Source organism: Athene cunicularia (genome assembly GCF_003259725.1).
Source record: "Athene cunicularia isolate RWA chromosome 8 unlocalized genomic scaffold, athCun1 chr8_part1, whole genome shotgun sequence".
Classification (NCBI taxonomy): domain Eukaryota; kingdom Metazoa; phylum Chordata; class Aves; order Strigiformes; family Strigidae; genus Athene; species Athene cunicularia.
The window spans coordinates 2,384,407-2,404,492 of NW_020799109.1; the positions used below are offsets into that span (position 1 = coordinate 2,384,407).

General features: G+C 40.1%; 1 protein-coding gene across 1 annotated transcript in view; it reads right to left on the reverse strand.

The window, feature by feature from the left end:
- Positions 1-20,086, reverse strand: part of CACHD1 (cache domain containing 1) — a gene marked incomplete at its 5' end in the record, with an annotated part of 68,622 nt that overhangs the window by 27,885 nt on the left and 20,651 nt on the right. Inside the window, 4 exons of the mRNA XM_026853857.1 lie at positions 133-349; positions 2,013-2,157; positions 4,328-4,454; positions 14,506-14,612. Coding sequence (XP_026709658.1) covers positions 133-349; positions 2,013-2,157; positions 4,328-4,454; positions 14,506-14,612 — 596 coding nt within the window. The remainder of the gene's footprint in view (positions 1-132; positions 350-2,012; positions 2,158-4,327; positions 4,455-14,505; positions 14,613-20,086) is intronic.

The following is a 20,086-nucleotide window of genomic DNA, read 5'->3' on the forward strand; positions in this document are numbered from 1 at the left end:
CTTTTTTTTTTTTTTTTTTTTTTTAATATTCAAGCCCCTACACTCTTCTGGCATCTGTCAAAGTGAGAATCTCAAATAAGAAAACCCCAGCAAGCCTCAGAAATAATCAGGATTGCACAACAAGGGACTTACTTCCTTGGAGTTTTGTGCCATTGTTTGTATTTCGTATCAGCTGGAAAGCCTTCTGAAATCCCACTGCGTGCTGCGTAGGGCTGTCAGATGACTTTATACTGCTAACGAAGGTGGACATCTTCCTTTTTGTCTCACTAGTGGCAGGAGACAGAAACGTCTTATAGCACTGATCCAGCGAGCAGGTTCTTACTGTGTCTGCCACGGTTAACACCGAGATCTTAAAAGAAGAAGAAACTATATTGGATTACCTTACCATTTATAATTCTTTACGCACCGATATAGGAAACACAATGATAAGCCAACTGAAGAGATTCTGTGGATTTAAAATTCAATTGTTAAAAAATAAATGCTTCAGGCATAAATCCATCAAATTTGAAAAGGATTAGACTTATGGTGATTTCAAAAAAAAGAGACTTCAGTCTTTGTTTCTCAGACAAAGTCAGCTTCACTCTGCTCATACATAATATTTAATACACTGTTCTGGGCAGAAGCCTAAGTGAACTAGACATAACTGAAAAAAAAAAAATTAAAAAAATCAGACAGCATTTTCAGGAAACCCTTGAGTGTCTATAGAAAAGTGAAGTGCATAGAGAAAATGGAAAAAAAAAACCCCAAACCTCTAAGAACTTTTCATAGGCAAAGCATCATGCTGTTTTAATGCCTCTGACAAAGCAAGCCAAATCCACCACCAGTTTTTATCCTATCAGGCATGCAGTGGTAACATTTGCATTAATATACACATAACATACCAGTCTTATTAAATGAGTGGCATACCTTATTATAAATTATGACTGATGCAAGACAGTCACAGAATTAAGCAGTAATTATCTACCCGTATAACAGGTTTCATAACCACCGAGCTACTGATCAAGTAATATGTGTCTTAAATGTATTTTCTTCATTATAGGTCCATGTTCAGACAAACACTTTTCACACTTAAATGTAAGTACTATTAATTCTGCTCAACTATAATCATTATTTTACAGTATTAAAACTCTCTAAAAGCACAGAAGTTAAAAGTGTTTTTCCCATACTATTAATGAGAAGACTTAAGGCAAAGATTATATTTACTTGTTCTTCAGCTTGATTTGACTGAAACTCCCTTCCTACTAAAGAACCAACAACCAAGCAGAAAGAATGATCAAGGTCCCACTACACGGAATTACTAAAAGTAAAGACCAAACTGAGGACTGCTTGTGGTCCTACAGAAGCAGCTTATGAGCCCCTGGTTGCAATCTGTACTTAAAATATTACAGGTTAAGTGATTTTCTCATCGTCAGGGAGAGTACCTGTGGCAGAGCAAGAAATTAAATATGGATTTTCTTGGCCCTTTGCTTTATCCTTTCCTTGCTGGTATTGCAGTTGTCTGGGAATCTTCTAAACACTAATTATGTTTCAGCTCACCACAGTGTAGCAGCAGAATAAATAATTTCCATTTTCACAAGAAAAAAAAAAAAAAAAAAAGACAGCCTCAGAGGTAAAATGAGCTGCTCAAAGCAATCTACCACTTCAGAAGTTGTCAGGTTCGGAGCACAGTTCTCCTAATTTCCTAATTACACACTGTATCACGCTGCTGACCACCACCTAAAGTCTCTACCAAGATGAAGGAGCCTTTTAAGATTACTCAGAACAGGATTTTGCCTTAGATCAGTGGTTTTCCTCTTTTTTTTTTTCCCAGCCTGGAGATCCCAAAATGTTTCTTCTGCAGTAATACAGGTTTCCAAAAGTGAATTCAAGTCTTCATCAGCCCTTAGAGGTAGACCACAGATCCCCAGGAGTCCAGGGACCACAAGTTAAAAACACTGCTTTGGATGAAATCTGAAAACACCGAGCATGGTTGAAACCAAGGAAAATATGCTCATGGCTTGGAGAACGCTTACCTTATCGTGTTCATCTATAGCGCTCAGAATAACCTGAGCAGCATCTTTGGCAATCTGAAGCTGTGTCTCTGTGACTGAAGCCCCATGGTCCACAATGACGACGATATGCTTGGACTGAGGACGGACAGTAGAAACATAGACAGGCCTGAAGAAGAACAAAACCCAAACCACTGCCATGAGTCACCTTATAATTTCCACTAAAATATTTACAACTGAAAACAGTAAAGAATTAAAAGAACAAAACCCACCCCACAAAGAAACAATGAATTATAACAGGAATTTTTGCCTTTATGAAAACTTCTCCTAGGAAAGACCAGCTGGAATCTGAACACCCAGAAAAGGCTCTTGCTTTCACTCTCTTTCAGATTTTTTTAACCCAAGTGAGGTGTCGGATCCTTCTCCCTCTGCCACAGAAACCACTTTCAGCCAGGAATAAACAGCTTTGCTGAGTCAGCAGTGGTTGGGACTACTGTTTGCAGCAGCTCACATCAGACTTTGGATTAAACGTTGACAGGCAAGAAATGCCTCATGATAAATGTGTGCCCGGAATCTTCCTCACATGTAAAAGTAAGTGCAGTAGTGGGTATTTGCTGGTTACGTGACAAGTAAAAACCTGTGCAACTGTGCAGAGTTGCATTAGCATAGGGTGTTTGGTTTCTTGTAATAAAGGAAGGCTCCTGGCCAAGACAGGGTTTTCTCTTGGTGCCCTGGAATGCATTTCACACGGGTCGTGCTCCACAGCCCCTTGGGTCTGTGCAGATTTAAACCCCATGGCCAATCCGAGTTAACACTGGTGAGGGCTCTTGGTGCTACCATGTGTCTGTTTGTGCTAACGTCAAAAAATGTATTTTCAGCGAAGCGGTGCTCAGATCCAGCACGATATTGTGAGAGATTTCACAAGCTCTCAGGCCAAGGTTTCGACTCAGAACAAATCAGGAAGATTTTCAACAAGGAGGAAGGATTAAAAAAAAAAAAAAAAAAGACACAACTCACTTCTGTCTTTAGTCCAGACGCAAAACTAGTTAAGAATCAAGTGTGAGTTTTGGGAACTAAGTTTTATTATATCAAAGGCAGCCACAAAAATCTTAATAAGAGTAAAGGAAACGCAGAAGACTTTAGTCAAGGCACTGCAATAAACAACTGGCACGAATCAGTTCTTAATTGTAAAACAGCCTGCAGCGCTATAATGGTATTAATACCTAGAACTTAACTGGGGCCTTTGATCTTCAAAGCACTTAAGTATTAACTAATTAATCCATCCAAACGACCCTCTGAAGTAACTATTAGCAAAAAGATATCCTTTATTTAGCCACTGAGAAACTGCAACCCAGATTAAGTGATCTGGATGAACTCACCAACGGTTTTAGTGTCAAAATTCTGATTGAGACTGGGGTACCCCCAGATTTCAGGTCTTAAGACCACACCTTTCTGAGACCACAGAAATCTTAATCAAGCCCAGACACTTCATGCTTTGATGACACACAGAAGATAACATCTGTAAACATTTGATTGCTCAACACTGACAGGTAACCAAAACACTTCTTAGTCTCTGCGCACTCAGCTACACGGAACCATACCTGGATCCGCTGATCCTTCCTCCGCATAGATAGATTAACTCATACAATTAGCTAACGCGTGACCAGAGATACTAAAGTCACGGCACTTTCTTAGAAGATTCCACCCGAGTCTTTGTCAGTCCCACAGTACTGACAGCAAAAGCTTGGGAAAAAATATTGGGCTGTAACTGCTTTGCATCACGCCTACAGAACAGAAATATCCTCCCATACAAGAAAACCTTGTCATCATTTGATCCTTTTTCTCCAGTTTGGGTTTGGTTTTTTTTTTTAGTAGAAAAAGTTTCCACTACTGCTGCTTCCCTACTATCCATGATGTGCCACTTGAACCTTGGGTGGAGACGGGAAAAATGCTCCTACTTATGCCCTTCACAGTCTCTCATCCCCAAAGTGATGATGCACCTGCCAAATCAGTAGATTACATGTTCACTACTTTATTAACAGGGATCAAGTATGGATCAAATATAAGTCAAATTTTGCCTAAGGGCTGACCTACAATTTACAGGTTACTGATACTTACAGCTTGACTTGGGAGAGGTGAGGAACCTGTATGTAATTTTATTTAACTTAAAGTTTCTTAAAAGTAAAAACTGGCACTTTAAAAAACAAACCTAGGAGAACCCATTAAAAGTTACTCATGAACGTTGTTGTCTTGGCAAAGCATAATGCTGAAATGAAATCTCAGTGCTTGAGGAATCCAGTTTTAGTGCTTGGAGACAACTGTAAGGAGACAAATCATACCTGCTGCGGTGTTCGTAGCTGCCTTTGCACCGGAACTTGTGGGCTGGGAAAACGGTGAAAATGCCTTCTTCCGAGCTGAAATACTGCCATTTAATTCCTGGGTTAGACTTCAGATTATCAGCAAGAACTGAAGGTCAGAGAGTAAAAATGAAAAATGAAGTAGTGTTACAAAGGGAGGTCAAACTTGGAGGTATGTTTATTCAAGGCCTCTCTCGTATGTGCTTGGAGAAGAATAACCAGGGTCCCAACACGAAACCCAAGTAGCTCTATTTCAGTATTGATAGAGCTTCATGTCTGATTTGCAAACAGTTGAAGTCCTTTGGAAACTTAAAGCTAGATTTGACAGATTTTATTTAATATGTGGTGACAATTCCTCAATCTCTGAAGTATAACTGGGTCCCAAGAAGCCAAAGCAGGAGCAAGGAAGGAAAAGATTAAAGCAATTATATATAGTATGTATACATATGTACATAATGTGTAATGATAAATACAATGTCCACATAGTTTTCATAAAGAAAAAACTACTAACGTTAAAAAAAAAAATCATGTGTTCTTTACACCGAAATAACTCCAAAAACATTAAATAGGTTTGCTGCTTACAGCTCTGAAACCCAATCTGTTAGCATTATCTATTCCGACATCTGTTTAAAAATGTCCACGTGAACGTTCAGCAAGAATTGTTTTACATGAAAATGTGGGTCAAGGAAAGACTCACCATACAGAAATAGTTGAAAAGATTAAAAAAAAAAAAAAAAAAGGAAAAAAAAAAAAAAGGAGTGGAGGAGAATCTTCCCTCTTTGTTCGTTGTGCTCTCCTGTTTGTGCAAGGGAAGACGGGTACAGCTCCCACTTTTGGGATTCAAGAATATCTCCAAGTTTCTCATTATCCCTGTGCTATAATAACAAAGCTGTGGGCCCCTCAAGGAGAGCTTGTTAGGAGAAACAGCTACTTTTCAAGGAAAACACAGCATCTTGGCCACAATCTCCAAGTGCCAGCTGGTTCCACCCATCCTCGCCACAAGCATCACCACCACGTTCCCATTTTCCAGACCATAAAATGAAAGAATGATAATAACAGTTCTTAGCGGCTGTATCGCAACTTTCCTCCAAGTGTCTCAGAAACTCCTCTGTGGCAGGTGATTATTAGTTACTCACTGCATGGACAAAAAGTGAAGAACAAAGAAGGTAAATGACATGTTCCCAAGTCATGCAGTCAAGCAGGAACTGAGCTGAGAATATAACCGTAGGGTACAGATCTCAAACCCTCCTGTAGTTTATAGGCTACATTCTTTCTCTTCAAAATGTGCTTGTTTTCTTATTAAAATAGTCTCTAAGGAAGCACTACTCAACACTGACAATAAAAGCAATTCAAAAGCTACAGCTTAGCAATATTCACAAAACTGACTACATTAGTAAAAGCGCAAACCACCACCAAAACCAACCACCAAATAAAGCGGCTACCCCAGGGCCAAGACTGTCTGCACTAATAACTTATCAAGATCTTTAATACACCAAGCTAAACCAACAGAGTGTACAGATACTGCAGAAATCCTGAGCACTCAGAGCCCAGGTGGGGACAATGGTGTGTGAACCACCCGAGGCAGAGGTGGCATTGGGATTTCTGCCTCGTAGTGTGACGGAAATATCCCAGGTGCCAGCCCGGAGAGGTGAAGGGACCGGCCCTCGTTCTGTGCAGTCGCCAGCTTTGCCACGCCGGTGACGTTTGGTAGTTTGTAGGTTTGCCAGGTCCTTTAAAGCAAGAGGAAAAAGGCTTCCAGGAGCGAGGGAATGGAATGTCATTAGCATGGGAGGCACAAACCCTCTCACCACCACGGCAGTAACGTGATTATATTCCACTCGGGGCAAATCATCATCTCTGCTTGCAGCAAACTGAAAATAAAAGTTGGAATGTTTGAATTCTTTAGTTTTCACCTAACACGTAAAACGGATCACATCAGCTTAAAATGCATTAAAAGAAAAAGTATTTCCTTGCCATTTCTCCTTTCATGTTCTTTGACTACAGCACTAGCCAGAACTGGCAGAGGGGAGCTCTGATTTACAGCACTTCACCTTTTGCTGAGAATTTGCTTTCAGCATTTCCCTTAGGATTGACACTGAAAACAGGCCAGAGAGTTTCATCTCCTGGATTTCATTCATTATCAAATACGTCAATATTTGGGTTGGAAATCTGCAGGGCACATTTCAAACCTTAGCCAGACATTCTACAACAAAATATCCACATAGAGTATAGTTTAAGTTCAACATCCTCAACAGTTTAGCACTTACTCAAGTTTCCCAGACTGGCTGCAGCCACGATGTTCTCTCCAGATTCAGCTCAGCCTAATTACTCTGTAAAAACCACTATTTTTGTTCCCTCCCCCTTTTTGCCACGGGTTTTTATATTTCCATAGTGCCTGTAAATCCCAGTGGAAGTCCTGGTTGCACCCCGCTGCACTCTGTGCAAAGATGCAGCTTTGCACGATTATGGCTTGAAGAACTTGGTGCCTCAGTGGACCAAGAAACAAACAAAAAACAGGACATGAAATGGTTGATGAGGTTTTTCCTAGTGAGTTAATAACTGAGTCAGGAACCAGAACTACACTCTGCTCATGCCTCTCTCTTTCTTATCCTTCTCCAAAAAATACCAACTCAACTCCAACAACGTTTCTCTCTCTCCCCTGTGCAAAGGTAAAATCAGCCTAGTGATGGATGCTCTTCGGAGCAGGAATCTTTTGTCTCATAAATGTTCACACTTTCAAAGAAAGCATCCATGATCTTGCAACAAAATGTCAAACAAATTTGCGAATATTGTTCGTTTCGCTCAAATCCTCCCTACATTTCTCTGAAGTCCTTTTGTTTTTACATCTGGTATCATACTAGTTTAGCAGTGCCACTGCTTATTTATGCAAAAAGCAAATTTATTTGGTCAAGGACAATAGTTTCTGTGCTGTAGGGACACAAAGCAATCTGAAATTTCAATATTGCCAAATTTAAGTAGCATGGAAAACTGTAGGAAAAAATAAGTTTTAATTAAAACCAAAATAAACCTAACCCACATAGAATTTCTAGATTTCTAGCTAGGACTATAAGAAATTCCTCACCTCGTCCCCCTTCAAAGCACCTATCCTCTTTTCCTCTCTGAAATCTTGCCTGGGAAAAAACAGATTAATTTCTGAACTTATCGAGGGTTTGGCAGCCCGACCCTTCAGGGAACGTGCAGCACTCCTGCTCACAGCCCCCACCCTCTCCTCTATGGGAGCACATTGCACAGCCACGGCTGGGGGAATCCACATTAAGTATTTGATAATCCTTTATTAAGCTGCAAAGAGAAACCTGGGGGGAAAAAAAAAAACCTTTAAAAAGTATCAAAACCTTGGAAGAAAAGAGGAAAGTAAACCGTAAGTATTTTAAAAAAATATTTTTTTTAAACACTGTCTTTCAGCAGTGTATGACAATCAAGATTATCCATTCTACTGCAATACAAAAAAAAAAAGTTTAAAAATCTAATACAATTACACTTTGACATAAAAAAAGATCACCTAAGTCCAGACAGACCACCATGGTGCAGCAGAGCACTTGGGCCATGCAGGTTATTCCTGGTTTCCCTGATACCCAGGCCCAGGTGCCAGAGGAGAACCTCACAGCTCTATCATCTGGTGGGTGTAACACAGCAAGTCAGCAAATCACTCTGAAATTTTTGGGGTATTTATTTAGGTGCAGGCATGGAGTACCTACAGAAGAGTCCATCATGAGCACTAAGTGTTTCTTTTGGCCACTACAGCTGGACTGCGGGTTCCTGTGACTGCACAGCCTCACAGGCAGGCAGGGACACTGGACTATCGAACATTTAAATCCTCCTTTTTCTGTCTAGCCACCAGGATTTCGTAGTTCTGGGCAGGAAGTATTGCAGTTGTTTTGTTTAGTATAGAGAGGCTGAATTTCTGGTATTTTTTTTGTTATGGGTTTGAAGTGTATTTTCAAATCAGACTCAGTTAAAGCCTGAATGAAATAAATTGTCCAGTTTAATTTCACCTACAGCATTAAAATAAAGGAGTTTGTAGTTAAAAAGGTCGGGTTTTTTTAAAATCCTTGCTATATTAATGATAAACTTATCATTCCCACAAGGCCATCGTTTGTATTTATTTCCCCATGAGAGTATCTAGATCTAAAAGTGTTCATTTTCCCCATAAAACAACTAGTTTTGAACCTCAAACTCACTCCTTGCAGGCTCAGTGCCTCTCTGCTATTCCTCCTTTTCACACAGTTCTGCTCATGTTTTCCTTCAGCAAGCCTGTTAGTTCAATAACGCCTTTCCCCAGAGACTGACAATGTTATCATGACTCTTTGCTTTTTTTTTTTTTTTTTTTTTTTCTTTCCTATGACCACAGTAGACAATCTCCCAGCAGATAAGCCATGGCTGAAAAAGACATACTTTTTCTCTTCAAGCGCACTCTTATTTTCCATCCACTGAAGCTGGAAGAACACCCTGCAGATATTTCCTCGTGTCTTAGTCCCTGTCAGGACACCCAGCAGATGCTCTCGTTCAGCCTAACCTCACTTATCCCAAACTTGCCACCGCCTCAGTTGCTTGCCTGTACCTTAGTCTCCCCTCCTCCTTCCAGCAAAGCCAGTCTCTGGACAGGTTACACACTCAAAAGACTCCCACAAAAAAAAATTACTGTAAAATGAGTTGCCTGCCTATAGCTAAAGGCTAAATCTCTATCGAAATTACACCCTTGGCAGCACCAGCAGAGACGTATTCAGATTAACTCACTGGTACTCACTTTCTAGGCACCATATTCTTGACCTGTGCTTCCCATTTTAACTCAGAAGTAATTTTTTTTTTTTTTTTTTCTGGTCAGGTTCAAGTGACTTTTGCAAGTATAAGGCAGCACCCATCTCCCTGTTCTAATACAAATGACAAAGTATTTTGTATTACTGAGTACATGTAATGATCTTGCTCTTCTAAAGTGAGCATCACCACTAAATAAAGACCCAGCCTTGATACCACACTACTTGGAGGAAGCCAAGAGTCCAACTCTTACAAAAACGCAGAAATCTTAGTGGAATCTCTTAATTCCAGGCACAGACTGGGGATATAAATGAGCAGTTGGGAGCTGCCCATGAGCTGGCATTGCCAAGTCCCTCTGAAACCTCTGTCCCCTCCACTTCCAATGCTGTACTATCTGACCCCAAATTCTGCTGCAGACAGAAAAAGTTTGGAAGTATTAACATGAGAGTATTTGAAATGATCATTCTCTCTAATTATAAGTATCTCAGAAGGCAAAAAGGACTTTTAGAAAGAAAGCCCTATGTGATAGTTTATAAAACTTCAAAGGGAATGTGATATGATAACACTTAGCACTTCTAGATACCACTTTACATCTTCAAAGCATAGTCAAATCATTAACTAATTAATCTTCAAAGAACAGCACAAACAGTCAGTGAAAAAAAAAAAAAAAAGGCACTACTGAACATAATTGCTCATTATAAAAGAGTTTCTTACAGTCCTCCTCTTTAGCATTACATTTATTGAGCTGCAGACCTCACGGTTCTCACCCCGCAAAAACTGAAAAGTTTTTAGTTAAAAGTAAAGACATATTCTAACTCTCCAGACCTACAAATCTGATCCAGGATTTTCTGAGTCAAACTGTATTCTGGCTCACGCATTTTCACCAGAAATAAAAGGCTCTGCAGTTCGAACCCAATTAAAATTCTGCTGATGGCATGAGCCAGGACAGAGCCTAGCTCACTCCTTGGGAGCTCTTTTGACTCTGAAGGGGAAAGAAGTAAAAAAAACCCTTTCATTTTAAGGAATGAGCCCAGCTTCCTTGATTAAAAGGATTTGGAAGGGAGGTAATTAGCTCTCTGCTCAAATACCTCCCAACTGTTTTAACTCACCCGAACTATCAGCTCGAAGTACAGCAATATGTGGAACATGACCAAAGGCACTCCACATTTTAAAGGATCAACACCTCGAATAAGGCACAGGCAAAATTTATTGAGCACCTTGGTACCATTTCTGCATATTGTGGGCAAGAACACTCTGCTAAAGCTGCCTGACTTGAAACAGGCATCTCAGCGCTTTAAAGGATGAGAAGGAGAAAGATTTACTGGTTCCAAGTTTATTCAAAAAGAAAAAAACCTGAAGGAATCTGATAACATAATGCACTAGCTCTGGGTAAGATTTTGTCATCTAATAAATAAAACCCACTCATACCAGTGAGGACAGATCTCTTAATCTAACTAACCAAAGCCTGTGATTCCACCTGAAGAGTAGACTCTCTCCTTATCTGTTTTGTAGTAATGGCTAAAAGTAATCCAAATGGAAAACTCAAGCCAAGATAAAACCTTTTCAAGACATTGAAAAAAAAAAAAAAGTCACCCAGTATCAAGAAAAAAAGTGGCAAAAGTATTATTGTGTAGTATTAGTGGCAAAAGGGTTGAGAAAAGAGAAGTACATCTATTTCTTTCTCCTTCCTTCCTTCCCTCTCTCCTTCCTTCCTTCTTCCCCTCCCTCCTTTCTTCCTTCCTTTCCCAAGATTAATTTTTATTTTCTCTTCATATTATGAAAATCCAATAGAACACACACAAAAAAAATATTTTTGAAAGTTTCATGGGCTACACTTACCCTTCTTAACACAATGTTCAGACTAGAAGCTGAGGTTGTCGTCTGCACCGAGGGCTCTCCCAGGCTCAGCTCCTGTGGCTTGCCCGGAGTCTGCGGTGCAAATTCCATTCCCGTCCAACACCTACAACTTCACCACTCGGATCCCACTTTCTTACGCGGCGCCCAGAGCGGGCCAAGATTAACATTTAAAGAACTGAGATCAAGGCCGAACAGAGCAAAGTTTAAATTTATGTTTTGCTGAGAGCTTTTTAAAGGCTGGATTATTTAAACTGCAAAACTCATGCGGGAAAAGATACTCACGGGAATTTTCTTTTTTTTTTTTTTTTTTTTTTTTAATTAAATGATCGACCCATTCAGGAAGACAACTTGGTTGAGGGACAGGCCAGTCTGGTTTTGGAAACTATGGGCAAACTAGAGAAGAGTATGGGAGTTCCTGCTTCTGGGCTGGAGGAGCAGAGGGCTCTCAAACCCTTTATCTAGGAGGCCGATGTGCTTGGGGTCCTTCCCAACACAGTGCTTCCAGTAGGAAAGACAGTATGACATGATATTTGGGAAGCTGTGGCTTCCCATCTAAGTCTAAACCAGCAAAGCAAGGCAGGAGACAAAAAACATGATCAAAATACCCAGGTGTACCAACAACTCTCAGGCATTTTAGCACAGGAAAAAAAAACAACAAACAGGCTAAGGTAGAGTCTGGATTGAAAGTGGAACAGATATTCCTCACTAGCTCTACACAAGGACACTTAGAAGAGAAGTAAGAGAAATATGAGATCAGAGGAACTTTTTGTTTGATCTTTATCCTCTTTCAAAGGCAGTTTTAGAGCAAAGAATACACGCACATAGATTTACTGAGAAACAGCTCCTGTGCAAAGTGCTCTGTCCTAAGTGTATCCTTTAAGGTATGTGGTTTCACAGAAATAGGTCACTGCAGAAATAATAAAAAAAATAATTTTCAAGAGACAAATGACACTAAGTACATTTAAAAAAACATTTCTTACTTGACAGTCATCTTCACAGCTGTAAGGATGCTCTGTCCTTCTGGCCAAAACTGCTTTCTGGTCTGTTTATATCCCCTGTCTGTCTCAAGCCAACTATTGCCCTTAGACCATGAATTCCTTCGGGCAGAAACTGCTTTTTTGGCACAACAGGTCATGGTCTGTGTCTGCATACGCAAGTGCTACAGATACCACCAACACAATACCCTGTACCCGCAAAGCAAACAGCCAGCCTCCTGTCCCTAAGCCTTCCCACAGGTACTTTATCCCAAACCCCACATAGCTGTGCAGTGACACAGGGACACCGCTTGGGACGTGGGCCACGTCCAGCTCCACACCAGCGTTAGTCTGCTCGACCCTCCTGGCAGCCACCCTGCCCTGAAGCCACAGCAATCTCCTGCTCTGCGGCCGGGGCGCTGGAGCTCACGTGGTTTGGACGTTCTCAGCTGAGGACCGGGGAAGGGAAGATGGGAACCATCATCTCACAGACTTCCAAACACCTTCACACAAGGAGGCAAGGACTGAGAGTATTCCTTGTAGCTCGCCTACAGAAAACTCATTTCACTAGGTGTGTAGCCACGATCAACTTTTGTTTCTCAAATAATTCTGTTTCCATCTCATTTTTCCGCATCAACCCACTCTTTCCATTCCGTTTCTCTCTTACAGGCATTTTCTCACTAATAAAAAACCTCCCCCCCAAAAGGCTGTGTTTCTGAGAGCTGCCAACAGGAAAGCCAGAGGAGAATCTGCTGTCAATAAACCCTGAAGCACTTCCCCGTTCCTTCTATCACTCCAATTCCCTCTTCTCTTCTGCTGCCCTTTTTCTGCCAATGCCACTTTTTGAAGATACTCCTTTCATCAGGGAGCTTTCAAGCCGGAGGCAAGGGAAGAGGCGGCACTCAAGTCTTACTGTCGAGTCAGGACAGCAAGAAGCTTGGAACATGCACTCACTTTGTTTCTGTGAGAATTTAAACCAGAAATTTAAAAAATGATTAGGGGAAAATATAGCTTGTTTGTTTTCCACCACTCAAGAAGGAGGAATATTTCTTTCATGCTTTCTTTTTTTACATCCATCTTCTGCAGTAGAAAAAGAATGGGGGTTTTTACTTAAATAAAAAACGTCAAGTGATTCATTCAATGCTTTGCTTTTATAACAGTGCCTGAAAACTCGCTTGCAAAAATTATTTCGATTAATCAACAGCCGCATACGGTTTTCAAAAAAAACTAAGTTGTTTGCCTGGTTGGGTTTTTTTTAATAAAGAGATAGCTTCTGAGTAAAACAAAGCCCAGCAAGTCACAGTAAGTGAACAAAGACTGCCTATCCTTAGGATGGAAAACACTACACAAATTATGGTGATGAGATGTATGTCAGGAAATTAGCTTGTCTGGCCAACACCTGCATTCAAGATGTGGTATACAGTGGATGGGATGGAAAGGAACCCACAGGGACTGTTCGTTTTTACTTTTTCTTTTTAAATTTCATTAGAAATCCAGAAAGCAAAGCTGTAAGAAGGGACTCAGTAAGAGAGGCTAGAGAGAAATGTGGGATTCTTTCAACTATTTGTTGCAAGATATGCAAATGCTCTGCGCATAGTGAGGACGGAATGGGCAGGCCTGCCACTTCATCAGTCAAGTTAATTTTATTCCAAAAGACATATGAAAATCAAAATTACAAAGATAATCTCTCAAGTTGGCTTCACTTGTCAAAAAAAAATATTTAAAAAAATCAACAAACAAAAAATCCCAAAACTTATGCTAAATGAATTCCTAATGTCTCTAGTTGGAAACACTAAGGCATCAGAAAAAGTTGAAACGTAAGATGGAACAGCTGGACAAAAACTATGACTAACAAAACCCCTGAAATCCATTTTTATTATTTAGTATTAATTCAAGTTGACTAGGATGCAAAAAAAGAAAAGCATTGCTGCACTGGAGGACCAAAAGCTGACTTTTTCAGGGATAAGTCATATGTATTTTGGTTCTAAGCATATTTCTAGCTCTTTAAGTGTGTCAAGCAAATGCACTGACTGTCAAGATGGAAATGCCCTGAACAAGACAAAGAAAGGAAATATTTTAGGCTGTCCTTATATTTTGTAGTTTTTCATATCGCTGCAAACACAGCCTCACATTAGCTGAACTCAGCTAAGAAGATCAGAGAAACTTCTTTGCACGGCCCCTTCAGCAGCTGACACTGCTGATGCCAAAGCAGACAGGCCTAGGAAGGAAAGTGTCTTGGAAAAAAAAAAAAAAAAGAAATAAAAAGTGCATAAACCACAACAAAATTATCCATGGTAGGCTGGAATAAAGTCTTCATGACATTTTTATAAAGTACTTAGACTAAGGGCATTACTTTAGGTATCATCTTTCAATCATGAAATCTCAAATTAAGAGCAGTGTGACAGTTTCAAAGAGAAATAAAAGCTCGTTGCTATGGCAATCAGTGCTAATTCTCTATGCCAATGAAATGTTCAAGTCTAATGGAAAAAAAAACCAAAACAACCCACAACAAAACTACAACAGGAGGGAAAAAAAACCCCAAACTATACTACTTACCAGAATTTAAGTCACGTCCAGGATTGAAGGCTCTGCTGTTGACAGTGGTAGACAGTCTATCACAGCTAATAGTTCTAGAAACGTTGGTGTTAAAATTGCCATCAAACCTGAAATGACAACAACAGGATGAGCAATCTGACGTTATCTATTAAACCTACACAGCATTTACAATGGAAACACCTATTTTTGGAATTTCGGTGAAAAATAATCACTTTGGAAACTCCAACATTATACATATTTTAAGGGTCCAGGAAAAACTGTCAAACTGAAAACTAAGGGGGATAAGCTCATCACAGCTGGATTGCATCTGCTTTCTACAATGATATATTTCATTTTCCTCCACAGTATTCCTTTAAAGAGAGGATCATAAGAGAGTGTTTTAAACAGTGGAGGTTCCAGCTTGGGAAATGTGTGTAGTATCCAGGAATGCCGTCAGGGAGTGTTTCCTCCTGCTGTTGAATCAACCTTTTTCTTGCTACAGGCTCTTTCACCAGTACTATTATTTCCTCTTTCACTTTTAAAAAAATTTATTCCAAGTGTCTTGCATGAAGAGGATTTCCTCTTTGTGTCTTTACGAGAAAAATCTAATAGAGCAATCGTAAACCTGTTTTCTGTACCAAAACTTGAGGATTTACATTCCAAATAGTGGAAGGAACTTGACAGCGTGAAGTTCTGTTACATTTTGGTTAGGTTGAGTAATTCAAATACATTCACAATTCGAATGCAAAAAGTATTCTAGCGCATAGTTTGAATGATGATAACATATAATTAAACCAATGGCTTAGAATTTAAATAAAAAGGGTTTTAAAGGGTTATAAATAACTAGAAACGCTTCTGAAGCTTTCAAGGACTTTACACAGGCCAATTTTATTTAACGTTAACATTTTTGTCCCCTTGACCATTTCGATTACATTTGACTTACGGTGTGATTATCCTAGCACTTCAAAAAACTATCTAATTCCTATCAAAGAATTTTTCTAACATCAACCCATTCCTAAGAAATTACAGGAGACTGCAAGCGAGGTCTGAATAACGCCCTGTTCTGGACGAAGAGCCTTAACTAGCCTTTCTGGCATGAAAGCTGATAGGAAACGACTCTTGGAGAGAAACCAGGCAGAGTAGGCGGTTGTTCAATACTGTCAAGACTAAACCAGCAAATTACACAAAAAACAGCTACATCAAAAGATACTGAGCACACTTACTTAGTATTAAGGGCACATCAAGCACAGCCTTACATCTATCGACCACTCACCCAGTGCCATGCCAATGCTCTCCATGTAGCTCCATGCACATTTTATCTGTGCCTGAAGTTCTTTAGTTCGTTGTGTATCGTCAGCTGCACTTAATCGCTTAAACTGAGGTTACATTTTTTCATACACACACGTGTACGTACGCATACCAGCACACCCACACGTATGTGCCATCACATAGAGGAGTCCCAAAATCTTGCAAGCAGAAGTGGTATGAAAAACAGGCACTGCTGAGGATTTTAATTAAGAAATTGAAATCCACTTAAGTTCCAGCTACTTCAATAAATATGGTGCCCGGTAAGAATGGAAAGACACTGGTTTTCTGGTCCTGTCCTTACAGAATGTTTGCTGTAAGGGCTGGGGTTTGTAGACACAAACAGACAATAAAACAATGAACTTCTAAATCATCTCCTTAAAACAACAATTAGCAGAAACAAAAACCACAGACAGATGGAATTGGTTACTGCAAGGAAATTTCAACTCCTGACCACAGGAAGCAAGTATTTTTAAGCAAACTAAAACTCTCCTAATCCAGTGTATTTTCTTTCAGCCCAATTCAAAATAATTTCATTCTACGGGGACGCAGCCAGAGCAGCCCCAAGTCAGACAGATACAGGATTTTCTGAGAGCCCCCATCTCTCAGTTTATGGGGTCCACGCACAAGGGAGGCAGGAAAAGCTTTTATGACTTAAAGTGAAAACTAACTAAGAAAAAGAAAAATCTTTGTTAGTAGGCTTAAAATCATCACCTCTGTAGGTGACTGGATCCACTTTCAGAAAATTTTAGCCTTACAAAACCAGACAACTGCTCCCGAGAGGAGCTCTGGGGCTCACTGCGAGCAGCGCTGCTGTTCCATACCCAGGCCACGCGTTTGCCTTTTGTTCGTGATTCATGCCAGTAGCGCCATATTTAAGGTTGGGCTGATTTCTTTTTTTGTGTGTGTGTTTAAAGCAGAGTTTTACTTTCTGTTATGAGTGAAGAGTATAGCACCGACTTCTCACAAGTTTAGAGATTTGTCCTTCAAGTATAGGAGTAATTTCCAGAGACCTTACTATTAAACTCCTCAATGATTTTCTGAATTGCAAATAAGTAAAACAGTCTTTTATGCAAATGCGTAACAAAACCTCAGACACTGACTTCTTTGGTCTTAACATCAGATTAAATTTTGATTCTTGTAGAGTCACAAGAAGTCTCATTTTACATAGCTAGAGCTCATCAGACCAGAGGCTCTACTTGAAGAAGCTCTGTAGTCCAACTGAATTCTTGAATATGCAAAAAGTCAGCATTATTGATTACTAACCACTTAATTTTAATACACACACACACACATATGCAAATATCAATAAAAACAAGGTCTCCTTAAACTGGCATGCTTCAAAATTAGTTTAATGTATATCCATAAACCCTACACACATCTTAAACTGTTATTCTTAAAGGAGATGAAGGAGACTACCAGTGGACAGTCAAGAGTAACTGAGACACCACCATTGTTTGATCCCTTCTCAAACCTAGACTTGGGGTCTAGGAAATATATATATTGGAAATAATTAACTGCCCTCCATACACTTTAAAAATTATGTGGAATAAATGCAGTTTAAACACAGCTCTGTCAATTTTGGTCAATATTTTTATATACATATACGAACACTGGGGGAAAAAAACGTATTTTTAAGTTGCAAACCTTCTACCACATAAATGTACGTCTGTGTATCAGGGAGCCCCAGAGCAGCCTGTACACAAATTCTCTCTCTCATCTCTTTACAAACACTTTACATACCTCAGTCTTTTGACATAGTCAGGTTACCCTACATAAACACAAACGTTTAACTTCACTTGCCCTTCTCTGTCTCCACCTAACACATGCAATTATGAACCTGCTCATCACTGGCGAAACATTTTTAATTGCAGCAGCTGCTCAACACATCGAAACCACTCAGTGATGAGCGAAGTGAATAATGCTACATACAGCGGGAACAAGAACAGGCAGCTAAATTCCTTGCTCTACAAAAAGGACTGTGGGTTCCTTATTGGATGCAGATGTTCGGTGCTTTTGGTATTTTATCCAAAACAGCATCATCAACAGCACTCTGTCAGTGATGGTGGTTTGATTCACGAGTCAGATAGGAGCAAAGAGCTTTTGGTGATCTTCTGCATTATCCTTGTTCTTCATGGCCAGGAATAGAAAAACATGAATGGGCAGACAGAGAGAAAGGTCTCCTGTCCTCTTGATCAGACACCGCTACCATGAAGTTGTAAGCTATGTCAGACACTGAAAGTAGCCAAACCGTGATGGTGTGGAGCTCTGCATGGGCTTATCCACCGAGCCAGGAGCTGCTTATTGAAATTATTGGCAACCTGGCCTCTGAAAACTCTCCAAAGGTCTCTCCGTTGAGAAAAAGACTTGGCATTTCACAGGGATGTAGTTCTCAGATCAAGGCTTTTCCTATCTCCATTAAAATGTAACGACTTCAAAAAATTACAGCTCCTACCAAGCAAGAAAAAACATTGGGTTTTGTTGGCTAAAGAATCTCAAGACTAAGACTGATTGATAAAGGATGGGTTTCACAAAAAGCATGTTTATCTTTGGGCAAAAACAGATGGAGAAAAGCTAGAGACTGCAAATTAAACATCTCCATGCTAAAGAAATATTTCCTAGGAATACTAAAGAACAAACTCTTAGGGAAAAATAATGACTTTTCAGGATGTTAGCTAATTGTCCCAGCGCTCCCATCAAAATCTATTAGTGATTGCAACAGGATGCCTTGTTAGCAACTAACATTAATCACGTCTCAGAACATGGGCAGTAAATGCTGGAGTTTCATTCAGAATCATCTGGAATCTTCCTCTGCTCCGGTTTTACTTTATGCCAAGTCACCACTCACACTCAATCAAAGTGACATGTGCCTCCTGACATGCAGTTCTGACACTACCCAAACCACTCGCTTTAAATTACCCAGCAGAGAAGTTGTACCTTGATTCAAAAATGTAGAGTGTATTGCTACACCACTTCTTTGCACACACAAAGCTACCAAACCAAGTTTCAGGTGTCCCAGTCATGACAGGTATTAACATGGGGTTTCAAGCAGATGAACACCAGGTTCAATTCTGGCGTGCCTTCTAGGAAGGCAAAAATAAAGTTATCATCCTCAACTGCTCCACCACGGGCGCTTCTGCAGCCCCAAAGTGATCGCTACCCGTCAAGGGGCCCGGTGCTCCAGCTATAAACACCCTGTTTGCTTTGCAATCTTTACTGGAGCATGTTGGAGCACTTCAATGCAAAAATCAACAAAGCCTCTCAGCTTTTCTCAGTGAGCAGGTATTACATTACCCATCAGCAAAAGGTAGACATAGATGCCTGAATTATCCGCAGAAGAGCTTGGAAAAGAAAAGCAAAAAATTACTGCAGCCCAGCTCACCCCTCCTTTCTCTTGCTACAGCACACAAGTAGCAAAAAGAGGATGCAGTTAATGGAAAACTGATAGGAATAAAATATGCAGAAGAAGAGTTGTTCTAAAGCCAAGCCCTCAGACAGATCTGTCGTCCTAGAGCAAGGACTGCTCCAGACTGAGCTATGCGGGATATCTACTTCAAATCTCTTTTCAGGTGCAGTTTGCCTTAAAACTAGCTTTTTTGCACTTTGCAACGGAGTGTCTTTTTAAAGCGTGACTGGTTCCGTGATACAAGGACCTTGAGAAGAGACCAGCTCCTATCACAAATGCATGTCCTCAGAAAACCGAGACCAAAAACTGGGCAGAGGCAGTACTGTGGCAAATTTACACTGCAGTATTTGAGATCATTTTAATTACACTGGAGAATTTTCCATGTGCTTCTTTTGGGTGCCTCTAAGTTATTTCAACAAAGAATGTGCTATTAATCTATTTGGCAATCTTCAGCATTAAAGTAACAATTAAAACTAAAGCCTCAAAGCTGCCATATGGCATTTACAGTAAATACTTATATTCTTGGCTGGAGCTACTGGTTTTACCTTTTTTACAATGTATTTGTACTTCGCAGGTTTTCCACGCAAGTTTCAAACCATACAAAATCTTCCCATCACTTGCACTGGAAGAAGTTAAACCAAAAACTTTTAAGATTTGCAGACGAGCACTGATCACCACCCTTCCTCTGCACAAAGGAGACGTTTTACCAGCATGGCCCACTTCTGCCAGCAGTGAGACTGTGGGGACAACAACAGCGATGGTTGACCGAGGTCTCCTCTGAGATTTGGCCCGGAATATTCTAGGTGGTAACACATCAGCCAACGCTTAGGAAATCCTCCAAAATCCTTACCAGAAAAACACACCAAAACCTGTATTTAGCTGTAATTAGGG